Source organism: Atractosteus spatula, chromosome 12, assembly GCF_055471065.1.
Source record: "Atractosteus spatula isolate fAtrSpa1 chromosome 12, fAtrSpa1.hap1, whole genome shotgun sequence".
NCBI classification, from domain to species: Eukaryota; Metazoa; Chordata; class Actinopteri; order Semionotiformes; family Lepisosteidae; genus Atractosteus; species Atractosteus spatula.
In genome coordinates, this window is record NC_142717.1 from 46,180,872 (window position 1) to 46,198,985 (window position 18,114).

Consider the following 18,114-nt stretch of genomic DNA (forward strand, 5'->3'; position numbering starts at 1 on the left):
CACTGTCAGTCTCAAGTCTTCAGATCTTGGTGTGAGTCGAGCACAAGACCCGGGCAGCGAGTCCTGGGTGTGTGTGCCGTGCTGCACAGTGGCTCGGGCGATCGCACAGAGCACGGACCCTGGTTCTTGCCTTCCGATTGTGCTCTGTTCCCGTGTGGCGCTGGCCCCGGCCTGGACGAGTGCCCACGCCCTGCTGGTGGGGCCGGGTGACGGCAGCGCCAAGCGTCTCCCCGCGCCATCTGTGTGAAGAGGGGCGCCGTGCCACTGAGCAGGGAGGGCTGGCGCTCTTGGCTCTCGGTGTCCTGTGCGGTGCGCGTGATGAAGGCGCCGAGGCACCTGTGTGCACGCGCGGAGCCAGCCCGGACGAGGCTCTGGAGTCTCGGCTGGACGTCTGAGCGCTTCCTTCCCCCAGCAGCTGTAGAGGACACGCTCTCCGTCTGTTCGGCTTCAGACGGATAAATGTTTTACCCTGGAGCTTGTGAGAAAGAGTCGAGCTGTCAGCTTTGATTTGATCTACACTGCAGCAGTTTGTTTCTGATCACTTCTGTTGTGTTAATATCCTGTCACTCTTAACTAGGCTCCATGAAAACTTCCTAATCGTTCACTGTTAGGAGGGTCGAGCCAGGGGAACAGCAAGTAGACAGGTCCAGAGCACACAATATATCTGTGGAGGTGTCGTGTAACATTTGTTCATCTCGAGAAGGATTGGCAGATAAGTGCTGCACACCTTTGAATTCAAAAATGCAAATTTGCAAGTTTTTCTTCAGTTGCCTTTAAAAGACCTGAGGCGTGAAGTGCTGATAGACAAAGTGCTGATGGGCCTATGTGGTGGGCTCTGCAGCAGAGGCTGATGGAGAGGAAAGCCAAGGGCTGGTTCGCGTGACGCTCGGTGCAGAAGCGCTCCTAACGGCATCCCTGCCCTGCTGTGCTGAGGCAGAAAGATGTTGTTCGCACGCGGACTTGGAAGAGTCTTGTGAGCTCCGGTAAATCCTACCAAATTGTAGGTGACTGAATTGACACAACTTTTCCTTACTCACTTATGAGTGCAGAGACCAGCCCTTTTCCTTTGCCTGATCTCCCACATTGGTGGCTGTTTGAGAATAATAATAATAAAAAAATGAACTTTATTATTATTATTATTAATAATAATGATAATAATAATAATAATATTTATAGAGCACCTTTCATACAGATAGCAGCTCAAAGTGCTTTACAAACCAAGTGTAAAAATAAAATCTTAAAATTAAGAGATATACTTTCAGTTCTAAAGGAAAACACAGTAATACAGTAAAGCATAAATGTCAATTTATGCTTGAAAAATAAATAAAAATTAGGAAAGTCATTATAAAATAAGAACAATAAAAGATAAATAAAAAGAAAGATAAATAGAAAGAATAAATAACAATTTTAACTAAAAGTTAATTTAAAAAGATGTTTTCAAATGTTTTTTAAAACAATGTTCCGAGCTTGACTGCCTAATAAAAAGTGGTGAGTTCCATAATTTAGAAGCATAAAAACAAAAAGCAGTCTCTGCACTCTTTCTGTATTTCACATGTGGTGTCTGCAGAAGGCCAGTATTTGCAGATCTCAGGTCACGTATAGGAACATAAAAAGACAGACATTCAGTAAGGTACACAGGTGCTAGGCCAGTTAGAGCTTTAAAAACAAGTAAAAGAACTTTAAAATCTATCCTAGATAATACAGGTAACCAGTGAAATTCTTTCAAAACAGGAGTGATATGTGTTCTCTTTCTTGTTTTTGTTAGGATCTGTGCTGCTGCATTTTGAACACGTTTTAAGGGATTTATTGTTTTCTTGGGAAGCCCACTAGACAGAGCATTACAATAATTGATTCTACTAGTAACAAACTGGACATGGACAATTTTGTCTGCATCGCCCTGGGATAAAAAAGGCCTAACTTTCACAATGTTTCTTAAATGATATAATAACCTTATTTATGTGAGGGACAAAACAAAGATCAGAATTAGAGTTATACCCAGGTTTAATACTTCAGATTTAACACATGAAGCAAAAGAGCCCAATTTATCCTGCAAGAGTTCTTTCTGAATTTTAGTACCCAATATCAATATTTCAGTCTTGTCTTGATTTAACTGTAGAAAGTTTTGGGACATCCACTGAGAAATATCTAACACACACCCGGTATGTCTGTTGACGGAGTTTTAATCTTCAGATGGATCTTCATATATAATGAAAAGAGCAGAGGTCCTAAAATGGGACCCTGCGGAACTCCACAGGAAATGTCAATTTTTTGGTGATTGATTTCCCAAAGCAACAAAAAACTGTCTATTCATCAAATAAGATTTAAGCCATTCTGAAACCATCCCTGAAAGTCCTACCTAGTTTTCAAGTCGGTGGATCAGAATCTTGTGATCTACTGTATCAAAAGCTGCACTGAGATTCAGTAAAACCAAAACAGAGGGATTATGTTTATCGGCAATCAGTCTCAGCTCATTCACAATGTGGACCAACATCGTCTCTGTACTACGGTTAAAACCAAAACCTGACTGAAATTTCTCAAACAAATTGTTAGAAAACAGATATTCATTAAAAAAGGAAAATTCAAAATGGGTCTAAAATTGCTAACAACAGCAGGATCCATATTAGTCTTTTTTTAGTGAAGGCTTCACCAAAGCAGTCTTGAAAGCATTTGGAAAAACTCCAGTTGACAGAGAGAAATTTACAATAGTTAAAACATTATCTTGCACGCAGTCAAAAACCTTCTTAAAAAGAGTTGTAGGAACAGGGTCACATCTGGAAGACATTAATTTGTCTGTAACAGTTTTAAGTGTCTGAAGATTAATAACAGAGAAAGATGTCATAATGGATGTAGGTGGCTGATCAGGACAATCTCATTGTGGTTGCCTGAGCTACTGTATATTCTGTCTAATCAAAGTTATTTTATCTTGGAAATGAATTGCAAACATCTTCACATTTGTAGAAGATACATCAAAAAAAATTACGAGGAAAAAGTAGGGTTTATTAAACTGTCTATAGTGGGGAAAAAAGTACTTTAGTATTATCTTTGTGTTTGTCAATTACACTAGAGAAGTCCAACTTTCTTGCCCTTTGTATGGAAGTATTGTAGCTGGAAATCTGCTCTCTCAGAATGTCATAATGAACCTGCAGTTTAGGTTTTCTCTATAAGCGCTCTGATTTGCGACAATTTCTCTTAAGCTGAAGTATCTCCTCATTCATCCAAGGAGTGTTATGAGTGAGTGGGATTTTCTTCCATTTGGCTGGTGCAACAGTGTCAAGAGTTTCCCTAAGTTTAATATTTAGAGCATGACCCAGATTGTTGCAAGAGGGAGATGACGCGGTGCATGAAACATTATTTAAAATGTTTTTATCTACTCATCTGTTTTTGAATTTATGTAGCATTTCTTAACATAAGATTTTATTGTCCCCTGAGGGAAATTTTTTATGGACACCCAGCACTCCTGTACATTTAAATAGATTGCAAACAAAAAAAAAGAAGAAAAACATTCACATCTATTCTATTGCACATGTACAGTATAACACATAACAACATGTAAGATTTATAACACATCACAAAACATATTGCACTCAAGTGGGCGGTAAGAGTCAAAATTGTGTTTATCCTTGACATTTGCGTTGACAGCTTTAATGGATAGTGGAACACAGGAATGTTTGTATCTGTTTGACTTACATTTGGGAACCCTGAAACGTTTGCCGGAAGGAAGAAGTTGATATTCAGAGTTGAGGATGTGGGAAGGATCTGATATAATTTTTCCTGCCTGTTTGATGAGAGACTTTTCAAAGATTGTCTGCAGGGAGGGATGCCGTTTCACTCCCATGACCTTCAAAGCTGCCTGGAAGAGGTGGTAATTTGCGATTTTAAATGAACTGATAGATGACCAAACCACACTGTAATACCATACCTGATAATGCTCTCGATTACAGCACGGGAGAAGAGTAGCATTACTTCCTGTCGAACCCCAAACACTCTGAGTCTTCGCAGGAAATGTAAGCGCTGCTGAACTTTGGAGCAAACACTCTCAACATGAGTAGTCCAGCACAGGTTACTGTCTGTGTATACTCCTGAGTACTTATATGAATTGACCTGAGTGATAAATTCGTTGTGGAATACTACATGTGAGTGATCACCAACTGCTCTGGAATCGAAAAATTATTTATTTTGTTTTTTTAACATTGAGAATTAGGCTATTGTCACACCATTGCACAAACCTTTGGATTTCTGACATGTATACAGCTCAGCTGCTAACTCTATGCATTAAGCCAAGAACAGCTGTATCATCTGAGAATATGAAAATGAAGTTGCTTTGACTACTGCTTGTACAATCATTTGTATAAAGTGTGAACAGAACTGGAGAGCTCACACAGCCCTGAGGGGCACCTGTGCTCATAGATCGTGACTCCAAAAGAGTTTTATTGACCCTGACGTACTTGTGTACGATTTGTTAAAAACGAATGGTACCATCTTTTAATGTTATGGTTAATGGCCATTCTTCCTGACTTGTAAATGAACTTGAAAGAAGAAAGATGTGGCTGGGGTGAAGGTGTGGGAGCGCCGGGGCGCGTCTCAGCCTCAGGGCCTCTTCAGGCTGTCCGTGGAGCAGAGCAGGGAGGCAAGGCCAGTCAGGCGTGAAACTGCGACTTGCTCTCGGTGGGAATGGTGATAAGAATGCAAGGGGTCACTCGCCCCTGAAGTGTCAGAGCCCTGAAATGGGAAGAGATTGTGTGTGTTGTGAACAGATGGCAGGAAATTAATATTCCATGATTTTTTTTCTGATCTGAAATTGTAGTGCACGTATTGAATCCTTATCCCACCATAAACGGAGTAATCCTCTTAGGGTGCAGTGCGTGAGCTGTCCGCTGTGACCTACATACTGTATGCCGGAGGAGGGGAGTATTACACGCACGGCCAGACCTCGGCCGCACGAGGAAACCCGAGCCCGTGGACACGGGGAGAACATGTGCACTCCACACGGAAGGCCCGCGGGATCTTACTGCTTGCTCTTGTTCGTGATGAGCCCGGCAGTCGCCCCTGCTTGCTGCAGGCTGGAGTAACTCCAGAGTCCGCGTGCCGCTCGCAGACGAATGGACTGCTCCAGTAATGACGAGGGCAGTTGTCACTGACAGACTGCTCTTGAGGCTTGTGACTGAGCACGTGGGGAAAAAGGTAGCATTGTCCTGAAGGGTCCATGATGTTGGTGCTGCAGGGTTTAGTGCCGTTTTTTTAGACCTTGTTTATTGATTTTGCTGAATATAATAGAGGAAGGGCCGCCGCTGACTAAATTCCACTTTAGGTTTGACTTCTGCAAAAAAACAGGTTTGTTCAGTTTCTTTTTGCAGCGCTGACTTGGGCGTTCGGGGAAGAGAGTCAGGAGGCAGCTGGTGTCCTGCTGTGCGGGTCGGGGGGAGAGCAGGGGCCGAGGCAGGAGGGGCCCTGTGCTGCGCCTGTGGACAGAGCCCTGCTCAGGGTCCCGCGAGCAGACCAGCAAGCTGCCCCCTCTCGCTGCTCTCCACGGCTGTGCTGAAATAGTCTGTGGGGGTGTGGGGGTGTCGGGGTGCTGGGGTCTCTCTCTGCTGCTCTGTGGGGGTGTCAAAGGACAGTTTTTTTAAACAAAAACTTAACAGCTATATATTTCATATTCATCTTTGACTTTATGCATTCTCTCAGCTGCAGAATGCTAACCTCCCCCAGGTTCGTGACAATACTGCTGCCTGGACTCAGGTCTGCCGCAGCCCGGACAGTGCGGGCAGTTTGGACGGGCGCAGGTCCGCCTCGGGCAGTTCTGTATCTGCACAGCTGTGTTGATAAAGTAGTCTGAACCCCCAGCTGTCTAACCAACTATTTCCCTTTTTCCAATTGGCCTTTTCTCCCTAAAATTGTTGAACAGGCAGTGGCAGCTCAATTACAGACTCATCTTGCATCTGATGAGCTCTTTGAACATTTTCAATCTAAATTTAGACAGAGACACAGCACTGAAATAGCCCTCGTTAAGCTATTGATTTGCTGATGGGTCTCTTACTATTCTCTTCCTTCTGGGCCTGTAGGGTTGATAATTTCAGACATGACATCCTGTGGCAGCTCATGGGAGACTGTCTAGAGCTGGGATCTCCAGGGTCACCATTAAATCACAAATGTCTAAATAGACAATTCCATAGTGCTCAGATAAGGAGGTAATTTGCTGTCTATCTAGTCTTTGGGCCACAAGGAGCAGAGTTCTTTTAATTGAACAGATCAGTTGCTTGGTTCAACAGTGGCTTACAGATGTAGACTATTTTAAAAACATGACATACGGTATAAGATTGACAGTTTTGGAGCTCTCTAAGAAGAGGGTTGGAGACCCCTGGACTGGCTGGACTGGGGCTGTCCAGGACCGGTGTTGGAGACCCCTGGCCTGGGGCTCTCCGGGGCCAGTGCTGGAGACCTCTAGGCTAGGGATCGCTCGTATTCTGCAGGTTCAACTCACGTTTGGCCACTAGGAACTCTGGGTAATGTCAGATGTTGTCCCACTCACATTTAGAGTTCCACAGGGTGGTACAAATTAATATTTATGATGCCTCTTGTTCAGATTGGTTGTTATCCTAGACAGATATTGTTAGTTAAATCTTTTAATTTATAATTTTTACTTTTACTGTTGGATTTTGGGGTCTGCTGTACTTTTCATTTAATTTTACCTGTTTGTAAAATTGTGTGCTACTGTATGTGCAGGGCTTTGTTTTTAAAAAAAAAACATTTAAAGAAAATTATTATTACAGTTAGTGTATTTTTGTCTGGATGGTTCACTAACCAGCGAAAAAGCTCAGCTGTACACTTTGTACACAGTTTATTTAGAGTCTAGTAGCCTTTAGGGAATTATGTGCTGCAGTGCATGTAATTTGCTGAAGAATTGCAGTAATAGTTTTTTTTAACCATTAACATTTTTCCCCTTGCCTTTCAGCTCGAATAATAGCTGAGAGTGTGATAATTGTACTCTGCGTTACATAACCCCATGAATATAGTGCACCTCCACTGGAACGTAATATTTACTCCAGAACTTTGCTTTCGAAAGGAGGCAGCAGAGACCTGGAGGGACAAGGTGCGTCACTGCTGAGACAGTAAGCAGTCAACAGGGAAAACCGGAGCCTGAGAGCCTGGCCAGCGTGTCTTTGCGCCCAGCTCTTTTATGGTCAGTGCCAACTTATTTGTGATTTTGCCGCCCCGTGAGATCTGTCACAGTCGCTGCAGTGGGTTTTCTGTTTCTGTTTCAAACAGAATCAAGTCTTTGTCCATGACGTTTCGGGCACCATAGAGCAGGAGAGTGGACAATTGATATTTTGAACTGCACGCCTTGCTCTTAATGTTGGAAAGAGATCTGATCCAGGGCTGAATCTGCAGAGAAGGTGCTTTTTTCTTGCTTGCCCTCACGCTGCAGGGCTGAGTTTCATCTTCGCCTGCGGTCAGAGAGCTTCACGGAGGCATGCTTGTGCCGACTCTTCACCTGCACTCAGCGGTTTTAATATTAATATCAGGAAGAACAAAAGACAGGCAGTGGGGTTCACGCTGAAGAACATGCTGTAACATTACAGCTGAAAGCTCCGGTCTGGCAGGTGTGATTTCTTTCAGACTTGTACTGAATTATTATTCCTCAGAATTTGTCTACTTGTGTTACAGCTGTGCTTCTTTTAAGTTATGATTTAATTAGAAACACACACAGCAGTTGCACCCTAGCTGTTTTGAGTTCATTCCAAGCTCATTAAAATGCCCTTTAATGAACTGTGTAGGAAGGCTTGAGCTTGACTTCTGCTCTAGTGCACACTGTGCTGGCAGCACAAGCGGATCTGGGAGCTGGTGCACGACCTGGGCCGTGGTGCTCGTTAGGGGTGGAAGGATCGATCGGCTATAGATAAGAATCGGCCGATTTCCATTCTGAATATGTGATCGGCGGCGATCGGACGATTTTTAAAATGTCTGATCCAAATCAAGCCAGGGCTATTTGGAATGTTTCTAAAATAATGTGTCTTGTCGGGGGCACAACACAAATCATTTTAATACAACTAACCTGAAACGACACTTAAGAACACATCACCCGTCCGAGTACAGGGAGTATCGGAAACTCGCAAGGCGGATAAAGCTACACCGGCATTAAGACAGCCGTCAGTGCAGGCAACATTGGAGAGATCCCAAAAGTACAGAAGCAATAGCCTGAAAGCAAAAGGAATCAAGACCAAAATAATGGAATTTATTGCACTAGATAACCCACCGTTTTCGGTTGTTGAAGATGTAGGATTCTGACATCTCGCCTAGAGTTTCTCTATGCCAGTTGGTCATCTTCATTAAATAAAAGAACTGAAGAACTGCAGCTTGTTGCTTCATGTGAGCTGGTTGCAACAATCGTTGTCTTACTCCTTAATAAGACAGTTTTAGCTCATGCCGTTTTTGGTGTCTTTGGCTGGATAGTAACTCCCCCCCCCCGGATCGTTTTGGTATCGGCCGATACTGCTTACAGAAAAGCGGCCGTCGGTATGGGCCTCGCAAACCGTTGTTGAGCGCTTGTAGTCTGTAGCTGCAGTCAGGCACCGTGCTGGGTCTTCTGGGTGGGTGTGGGCTCGTGGGACATGCCATCCCAGGGGCACCAAGTGCCTGAATGCCATTGGTACTTCCATTGGCACGTGCAGTGAAAGTCTTACTGGAAAAATTATAATATATAAAATAAAATATAAATATATTAAAATATATAAATAAAAACTGTGCTTCACTGTTCTGTAAATTTCTACAACATGCTACCCAGTGAAAGCTCTTCTGTGTAAAAAAAAGCAATTATTTTATTTTCTGCATTATTTTTAGCGGTGTTGTTCTCAGAGGAAAGCTTGCAATCTGTGCTGCTGATGACATTTTTCACGCTTAAGTGTACAGTAAAGTCAAATATTTTGGACAGAACGGCGCCGCTGTGTCTCACTGTGGAAGGAGCCTGTGGGTTATTCTCACGAGCTCCTGCGGGGGATTGCCCACTGGTGACCCTCGGTGGGACGTCTCAGACCGCTGCGTTGTGGGAGTGCGAGTACGGCGCTGCTGTCCGCTTCACGGCTGAGAGCAAGAGGCACACAGCTGTGAAAAATGAGCAATGAGTACAAGGCATTTCAAGCAGAATTAAATAATTTGTGTTTTTATCTTCCTCTGAAGCATGTTGGGAATCTGTCTGGCACTCTGCACTGTGCGGTTTTCTGAAACTCGCATTTCGGTGTCGTTTTGAAAAGCTTAATTTAGTCGAGGGAAAGTTTGGGTGGAAAAAATCTGTGGCTGGGAGAATTAGTCTCATTAGAAAAGAGAATGCCACTGTGGGCTGGCGATGTGATGAAAGAGCCTGTAATTACAGCGCGTGTGTAATTGCTGCGTGTCCCGTGAAGTCTTGCAGGGTTGGCCGTGGCTTTGTGCTGGCTGCGTGTCTCAGCTGTTCTTTTCGACAACGTCTCTCCCGCTGGAGCTGTTTCGGGAAGCTCCTGCTGCAGGAGTTCCAGCTTGTCCCGCAACATGACACTGGAAATCGGAGCCAGACGGAGATGCAGGAGTCACAGAATTCCTCAGTGTTTCCACTGCATGCATCGTCTTAATTAAGCCTTTTGATTTAAAACCACAGTTGCTTTTGGGGAAGGAAGCAGCCTCTGGTGTCTCTTATACCTTAAGGGGCAATAGTGAGACTGAGAAAGACTGTGGTTTAGAGACGCTTAGCTTTCAGTGTAAACTCTCACCCCAACAAGATGGAGATCAAGGAGTCCTGGTAGACAGGTGGCGGCTCTTGAGCAAGTGAGCAGGAGTGTTTTTGGTGCCTTGCGAAGGTCATTTTAAATGCTAATCTGGCCAGTATTTTGGCAAACATTTTCAACTTCACTGCGCTCGGTTTATGAAGCCGAGTTGTGCAACTCAAGCAAATGGTATGAAGCAATGTGTGAGACAACAGCTGGGCAGATGTGTACAGTGAGAGTAAAGTTCATACAGGGTCTCGGTTCTTAATATTTCACAGGACAGAAAAGCCTACAGACACTCAGGGGTTCTTAGCCCTGGTCTGACCCTTTTCAGGCAGTAGGTCCGGACGTCATACAGTCTGAATCACTAGGTGGATGGATCCCCTGTCATTTTGTGTGAAGCCAAACCGTTCAAGGGAGTCGATCTGGCTGCGTGTGTGCGTGCGAGTGGTGATTGCTACAGCTGATGCTCTTGAGCTGCCCTGCAGTTTGTTACTGCTGTGCCATAGGCTTGCTGTTTTGCAACATTTGTGGCCTGTGGAATATAATCAAATGATCAAACCTGGTGAACTGCTGCATGAGTCCTCCTAGTTTAAGCGACTATACCGCAGTCAGGGCAGTTACGGCCTTTTTAAACCCTTTCAGAGGCTCTCGTCTTGGTTAGCCTCAGCCTGCCCACAGGGCCTTGGAGGAGCTCTCCTCTGATTCCGAGAGAGAGGAAGGTAGCTTCTTTGACTCGACACCTCCCAGGCATACTGAGCAAGGAGAGGGGAATTAAGAGAGCAGTCCAGCTCTGGACCACACAGGGAGGTTCCAGTTAAGGTAGGAGCTCGGAGTACAGGAAGTACTCGCTACTTAAGGGATGAATGAACGTGTGTTTGAAGTGGGAGCTCCTTGTAGCAGTGCTGGGTCATACGCAGTCAAAGAGCACTTGGTCAATAGGGGGCTCTGGGGTTGTGGGAGTCTGGAACAAGCTGCCCAGCTTCTGTATGTGGCTGAAGCTGAAACTTGGGCTTCCGTCAAGGAGCAGTCTAACGAGAGCCTTGGACCGGTTAGCTGCTCAGGACCGAATGGGTCACATGGGCCGAAACTCTTGTGTTCTGTTCTCAAGTCGCTGGGCAGTGTCAGGGAAGTAAGGTTTCAAGCAGGTTTCTCCTCGTCTTCTGGCTCCACTCCCTCCGTGTATACGGGACCTTTTCTCCAGCGGTCCGACTTCTCCCAGCTCCTTCTCTCGTTCTGTGCAGCGGTGTTCGTGCTGGCGGGGGGGAATGAAGGACGCTCTCTCCCCCCCGAGCGGACAGCCAGCCCAGCGCCCTTCCCGACGCTTGTCCGCACATTATTGAAATCTGTGAGAGGCGCTCGGGGGACACCTTTCCACCACCTCACATGAGAGCTGGGACGAGGGCATGGAGAGATTTATTCAGCTTCTTGGATTTTGTGCTTTTTTTTGGTGATCTTGGCCTCATTAGCTGTGGTATGTTTTTAATTATGCAGTTGCTTTTTTAACAGCGTTGTCTGTCCCGCAGGTTCTCTGCTGTCAGTTTGCTGTAACAAATGAGAAGGGCCGAGCAGTGCTAAGTGGAAGCCGGCAGCTGTACTGAGGGGAGATCCTGCCTGGAGCTATCCTGGGGGTGAGAGACCACTCTTTACATCCGGGAATTCCTGTCCCTTTTCTTCTGAAATTCTAAAATTTTGTTCATTTTCAGTTCTTGCAGGTAACTGATTTACTTGTGAGTCATTCTGAGCTGAGATGGAGACTTTAGGTCATAGATTGCCCTGCCCAAAAAAGCAAAGATTCGATAATGTGGGTGAAAATGATCTGCACTGCCTCAGAATGAGAAGTTTGTGAAGTTACCGGTTGTGGTATTTACGACTGGGGACAAATTCTTGTTCTCCAGCTCATTTTTGATTTTTCCATTCCTCTGATCCAACATAACTGTTAGAGATCCTAACTTCAGAAAACAGAATCTGTCTGCACCTGCAGTCTGATTTATAAGGGGGCTTGTTAATACACAGTGCAAACAATACATTTCCTAAGACTCTGCAGGGACTAGTAGCAGCCTTCTTTTCTGTCCAGGGCTTGTGAGGCACATGAGCAACGAGGAGGAAGTTCAAAGCCTCACATTTCTGTCAAGCTGGTACAAGCCAATTATCACTGCACTCATTGCTTTTCATACGGAGGAGGATGTTTGCGTTCCAACTAACTGGATCTCGTTTTCTGTTATGATGACTGGCCTGGCCTTACCTCCAGATGTTAACATGTGCACTGGCTTTTAAAAGGCAATTAGAGCACTCCTGCTCGTCCTGGGTGGTGGGCTCTTTCCCATGCTCTGAAGAAGACATGGAAGTTGACTGGCTTGAAATACCAAAGCATCATTCAATAGTGTGCTCATCTCTGACCCTTCCCTGGGGGATTTCTGAGTTTGCACACCAGGAATCTGATCAGCCTCTAGCTCACGCCTTCAGATCTTCAGGACTTGTGGCTGGTGCCCCTGTCCGGGCACGCCTTCGTCCTCTGTCACTCCTGGTGACACTGACAGCACAGGGCTGCCGTCTGGAGCTGCAGATCCTTTCTTGAAGGAGGTGGGACTTCAGACAAGGCTTCTGTGTCGGAGCTCATCTTGTCTCCAGTGCGGTGCGAGGACATCGCGAGCCCTGGCCAGAACAGAGTGTGTCCTTGGCAGGGCTGCAGGCCTCTTACCTGCTTAGAGTTCACTAGACTGCTCTGTGCTCGGAGTGTCTGTGGAGAGCGGGTTTCTTGTGGTCTTGTTCGTTTTGAGAAGCTATTCAGCAATGGAAGACTTCTTCAAAGGTTGAACCGGGCGAGGTTTGATGGCAGACTCTCTCCTCTGTCGTTGCACTGGCGTGTTCTAGACCTCAACCAAAACCTCATGTGTGTTGTCTGTTATATTGTCTTCACTGCAGATCCCTGGCCACACATCAGACATGGTTACAGGTATAGAGCAATCTTGATTATTGCTGCCATTAACAGTTACTATAAAATCATCCTAATCCAAACTACTGCTTCATCACCAGCTTGTCATTTGTAAAATGCTATTCTTGCAGCTTTCTCACTAATTAGATGCACGCTAAAACCACTCTAGTGTTTAACTCCAAAATCGCTCGGGTGTGTTTTGGTGTGAGGTGATGTAGGCAGCAACGCTCACCCCTCTGTTTCAGGATGGTGTCTCTCAGTGTACCAGGCAGTAGTTTTTTCCATGAATTCATGATATGCTACTTATTGACTTCCAGAACATATATATATATTTACGCATCCATAGTTGTTTTGCATTCATTGCCTTGGATACATATAATTGTAGTGATAATTTATTAACGTTCAGAAATGTCCATCACTTGGAACATCACCCAATGTAAATGGCCCCATTATTTACCCTTTTGTTTTCCGTTTGCGTATTAGATGATAATATAAAACTATAACAGGTACGTTTCTGTTGCAGACAAATGCTTTTAATGTGATCTTTTTTACAGAACCAAGTGTCTGTAGCGGATCAAACGTGCTTTTGTTAGCGTAGATGTTGAGAGATCAGAAGCCAGTGACCCCTCCTCTCCCCTCGACACAGATCGGTCAAACTCAAGGCGCTTTAATTTCCTGTGTTGATTTTCACTGAACCCGCTGTTTCTGAAATTGATTGTGAGATGTGAAAGCTGTTTAATTGGCGGAGGAGTCGAGCTTAAGTATCTTTTTATCTTCGTGCATTTTTCTGCTTCGAAGGATGAAGAAATCTAGGCATCTTAATCTCCCTGTCAGCCTCGGGAGAGGAATATTCCACAGCTGTGATATTTCATGAACTGTAAACCACTCGGAGGGTTAAAGATCAAAGGTACAGGGGATTAAAGCAGGGACCCGCTTCCTCAGTCAGGTGGACTTGAGTGGACAGGGTTCTGTGCCCAGGGGGGACGAGGAGGAGAGTGCTGGGCCGCAGTGTTGGATAGGTGCACGTGGATCCCTCTTCCTGTGGAGCTGGAAGAGTGTCCCCTGCGCTCTGCGGACGGCGGTGCCTGGGAGTTTACCAGCTGGGCATGGAGGAGGGGCAGGTGACGTCTAGGAGCGCTCAGCTGTGACCCGGGTTTGTCCTGCAGCGCTGTGAACGATGCTCTTAAGATGCCGCATTCCCAGAGCCGACTTGGCACAGTGGTCATGAAATCTTCCTCAGAAATCCAGTGTATAGCTGACTGGCAGTCGGGCTGAGAAGGGAGATTCTGTGGGAGGTCTGAGATTTGCATCCTCTGATGCTCGGGGAGCTCCGAGACGCTCCGGAGTTCGCTGGGTTTTGTTTTTACCCAGCATGCGTTCTTGACTCTGGGTACTGGGAGTCCTTGAGAAGATAAAAACATTCGGGACTTGGAAAGTACTGCAGCTGAAAAGGCACGCGCGAATGTTATCCGAACACGCGTGACCTTCTCATTGTCATTGCCCGCTGTGTTGTGGCCGCAGACTCACGGGCAGGGAATGTGTGTCACTGCTGGAATAACAGGCCACCGGCTCCCGTTTCACAGCACGCCGGCTCCGCCTGCAGTGCAGCACAGAGGCTGTGCATCTCGTACGCCCTGGCTCAGACCTGGCTCGGTGTCCCAGGGGCGGGGAGTGATGAACAGCGTGCACTGCGTAAGAAAAAACTGTCCACCTCGAACCCAGAGATTTATTCTTGTAATACGTAGCTGGATGAGATGAGTGAAGTCTTGAAAATCAAATCTGGAATCAATCCTGCTCTCTGACCCGAATCAGGTGTGGAAAGGGTTTCCTATCCTTCATGAAGTCGAGCAGGAAACTATCCTTCCTCCCAGTTCCCTGGACCCAGCAGCTGGTGGACCTGGAAGTTTTGCTAAAAATTGCTGTATGTCTAATGTCTCGTTGATTCCATTGTATTCAAATGAGATGTAATACAGTAAAATATTTGCATGATAAAGCACGCAGTAGGTGGCCAGCCCTGTGCAGATACTTTATGCAAAAATAAAAAAATCCATGATTATAAAAGTATCAAATTGTCTTTTAAAATCTTGACTTAACCATTAAGGGGTGACCACGTGCAAGTGTAAATATGAGGTGATCAGAATGTTGTAAACTACATCTGCCATATTCTCCCTATTGCAAAGAAAACGTGATCATGGTAGACATAATGGGTTTGCCTATGTGTGTTAAATGTTTCCTGTTCTTCATTCTTACCAGTTTTTCTTTCAATGGAACAAACATTTGACCAGACAATGCAGCTTTTCACAGCACGCATCTGATTTCGGAGTCCCCCACGCAGTAACGTGCTGTAGTTTAGGAACACAGCTGTGTACTGGAGGCCCCGCCCTGGACCGCACCTCAAAACCCTTTCAGGTGCACAGAGGGCTTGGTTGCTATGCCAACGGAGGATACTTATAAAGCTGTTCAAAGCAAATTATGCATCTTCAGTGATGCTGAACATGCTACTTTAAAATGGTTTGTTTTTCTTGTTTTTAAGTAAGAGCTGCAATATTTTCACACCTCAGCAGGAGAAGCTGGCTTTTTTAATAGTCCTGGTGACTCAGCAGTGGTTAAGACTCTCTTTACTGTAGGTGGGTGCTTTTGCCACTGTTGAGTTTTTCAGGTTGTGCTTGTGGCATCTGAGAGTGAACTCACCATTAGTCATTTGTTTTTATTGTTTTGTGCTTCTGTTTGGTTTTATTCTTTTGGCCTGTGACCTTGGATTTGTCAAAGCAGGGGTTTTACAAGCTGTTGACAGGTATTTTAGCTGGCAAATACAGACTGGAATTGTTTTATTATTTTAAAATACACTGTAAAAATGGTCAGAAAGCTCACCGTTGGTGTGTTGGGCATATCGCTCACACACAGTGCATGTGCAGTATGTATGGTTACAATGTACTGTACTGCTGCTGAGTTCATTTTGTGTCAGTGTTAGTGCTGCAGCATGTGTATCTCTGCAGTGTGGCCCTGTGCTCTGTGCAGTGTGGCCCTGTGCTCTGTGCAGTGTGGCCCTGTGTCCAGTGCAGTGTGGCTCTGTGCCCTGTGTTCAGTGCCCTGTGTCCAGAGCAGTGTGCTGTGTGCAGTGTGCCCTGTGTTCAGTGCAGTGTGCCCTGTGTTCAGTGCAGTGTGCTCTGTGCAGTGTGCCCTGTGTTCAGTGCACTGTGGCCCTGTGTCCAATGCAGTGTGGCTCTGTGCCCTGTGTTCAGTGCCCTGTGTTCAGTGCCCTGTGCTCTGTGCAGTGTGTCCTGTGTCCTGTGTGCAGTGTGTCCTGTGTGCAGTGTGCCCTGTGTCCAGTGCAGTGTGCTGTGTGCAGTGTGGCCCTGTGTCCAGTGCAGTGTGGCTCTGTGCTCTGTGCAGTGTGCCCTGTGTCCAGTGTGGCCCTGTGTCCAGTGCAGTGTGGCTCTGTGCTGTGTCCTGTGTGCAGTGTGTCCTGTGTGCAGTGTGCCCTGTGCTCTGTGCAGCGTGTAGTCCAGAGCCACGCTCTGTTTGAGTCAATAGCAATCCCCTCTAAAAGGTTTCTCTGAGTTCAGAGATGTCCTAAGGAATAACAACCAATGCTGCACAGCTGAATCATCCAAACCCCTCTGCGCCCCAGTGGGAAGGACAAGAAAGGGGAGCCTTTCGGAACAGCAGGCCACCCGAGGAGGACTCGCCCCCCTTATGCCTGGGGTGGACACTCAGCACGCTTCTCTTGTTGTCTTGAACGTTAGGCCGGTGGTCAGCGGGGGCGACCGGTGAGCGCGGTTGCATGGAAGGGAGCTGTTTGCCCTGTCTTTCAGGCATGAATTGCTCCGTGTCCTTGGCAAATACCAGGACAACATCCAGCCCACGGCAGCGGCCTCTGGGGATCCTGACCCTTCTTCTGCTTCTTTTGGTTTTTAACGCCCATCAGTCAGTCTGTCATAAACATCAAATCCTAGTTGGGAGCTGAGTGGCGATGGACAAATCCTAAAAAACAGATTTCCTAATCCGGTGTTTCTGTCTGTGGATTAACTGCGATCAGAGGGAGTGCAGCCCAGGGCTGGGGATTAGGAGGGGCAGAGTGTGCCCATCCCTCGGGGCACAGATGCACAGCGGTGCTGTGAGTGCGGCGGTCATGCAGGACTCTGCTTTGCTGAACACAGCCCCCAGCTTGTGACGCGTGGCTTGTGATGACAAAGGCTCACGTTTTACTCGATGCCTTTCACAAAACGTCTCTGCTTGCAATGTGCTGCGCACAGCCATGCAAACATTAAACATCGTTTTTGATTAAATGAACTTTATCATTGTGCAGTTAGGAGGGTGATTTGTGATTTAACAATCTTCTGCGTCCTGTTGTTGTGACACAATGTTTCTTAGAAAGGGCTACTAGACAGAAGGAGGCAAGCAGGATGGTCTTAGTGCTCTTGTCTTGATTCCAGTCCCCCTTACAACATGGTGCAACCCGATTTTCATTATCCATTGGTATCCGGAATTGGTAGTCACAGAATTCGGGCTTCTACAGGCTTGCTGCAGTCCCTCCAGTCAGCAAACGTGCTGCGAACTTATCCAATCCCTCTTTTACTGTTGTTGTTTGCACTTTTACTGTGCTTTAAGCTTTACCTTCCTGTAATGCAGTTTAGACCAAGTATTTGCCATAAATAAAACTCACTGACCTTTTATAGTATTGTGAAATATTCATTAATGTATTGGTTTGTCATCATTTTTTTATTATGAAATGGATTGGGATGTGTGAGATAGGGGCCTTTTCATAATGGTTCTGAAAAAGGGTTTTATTAGTTTGCCCAAAGTAAACAGACATGACTTTAACTAATTTTTGCCTTTTCTAGCTCTGCAGGTCTTCTGTACTGAGGCTACACAGTGTGATTGAAGGCCATCAAAAAGCACATTGGTGGGGTGAGCCTGTCAGCTCATGCTGGGTATAGGGAAATGACTGTGGCCAGTTCTAATTCCTGTACAGGTAAGCTCTTGATGGGCAGACTTTTAGCGTTCCAAGACGTGAGTGCAACTACCTGAAGGGCTATTGACAATATCCCTTGAAAACAAGCTGAGAGCGTGCAGTCTTCAGAATTTCATAAGTCTTTAAAAAAAAAGAAAGAATATATCTTTTGGATTGAAAACTGGTCAATAGATAGAAACAGTACAGATAAGAAGTGATTGCCCAGATTGGGAGATGTACAGTAATTAGTGGAGTACCACAGGGATCTGAATGAGGTCCAGTGCTCTTTCTAATTAATATAATAATATAAATGGTTAAGTTTATAAATGTAAACTAGTGTAGCTCTCAGATGAGGATTGGCAAACACTGCAGAACATGGAAATTCAAGGAAATTCAGAGATATTTAGATAGTATTTAAGACTGGACAAACCACTGCAGATGACATTTAATATAAAACATGCAGAGCAGCACAGGGAGTAGAATTTAATTTCAGG

The 18,114-nt window shown here is 45.6% G+C and overlaps 1 protein-coding gene across 3 annotated transcripts in view; it reads left to right on the forward strand.

Moving 5' to 3' along the window:
• Positions 1 to 18,114, forward strand: part of pals2b (protein associated with LIN7 2, MAGUK p55 family member b) — a 42,013-nt gene that overhangs the window by 3,378 nt on the left and 20,521 nt on the right. The window contains exons 2-3 of one of the 3 annotated variants that reach the window (XM_088928707.1): positions 11,258 to 11,362; positions 12,657 to 12,687. The exons of 1 other annotated variant lie outside the window; for it this stretch is intronic. In XM_088928707.1, coding sequence (XP_088784833.1) covers positions 12,678 to 12,687 — 10 coding nt within the window. In that variant the 5' untranslated portion in view covers positions 11,258 to 11,362; positions 12,657 to 12,677. The remainder of the gene's footprint in view (positions 1 to 11,257; positions 11,363 to 12,656; positions 12,688 to 18,114) is intronic. One more of the 3 variants, XM_088928708.1, reaches the window with a different exon arrangement.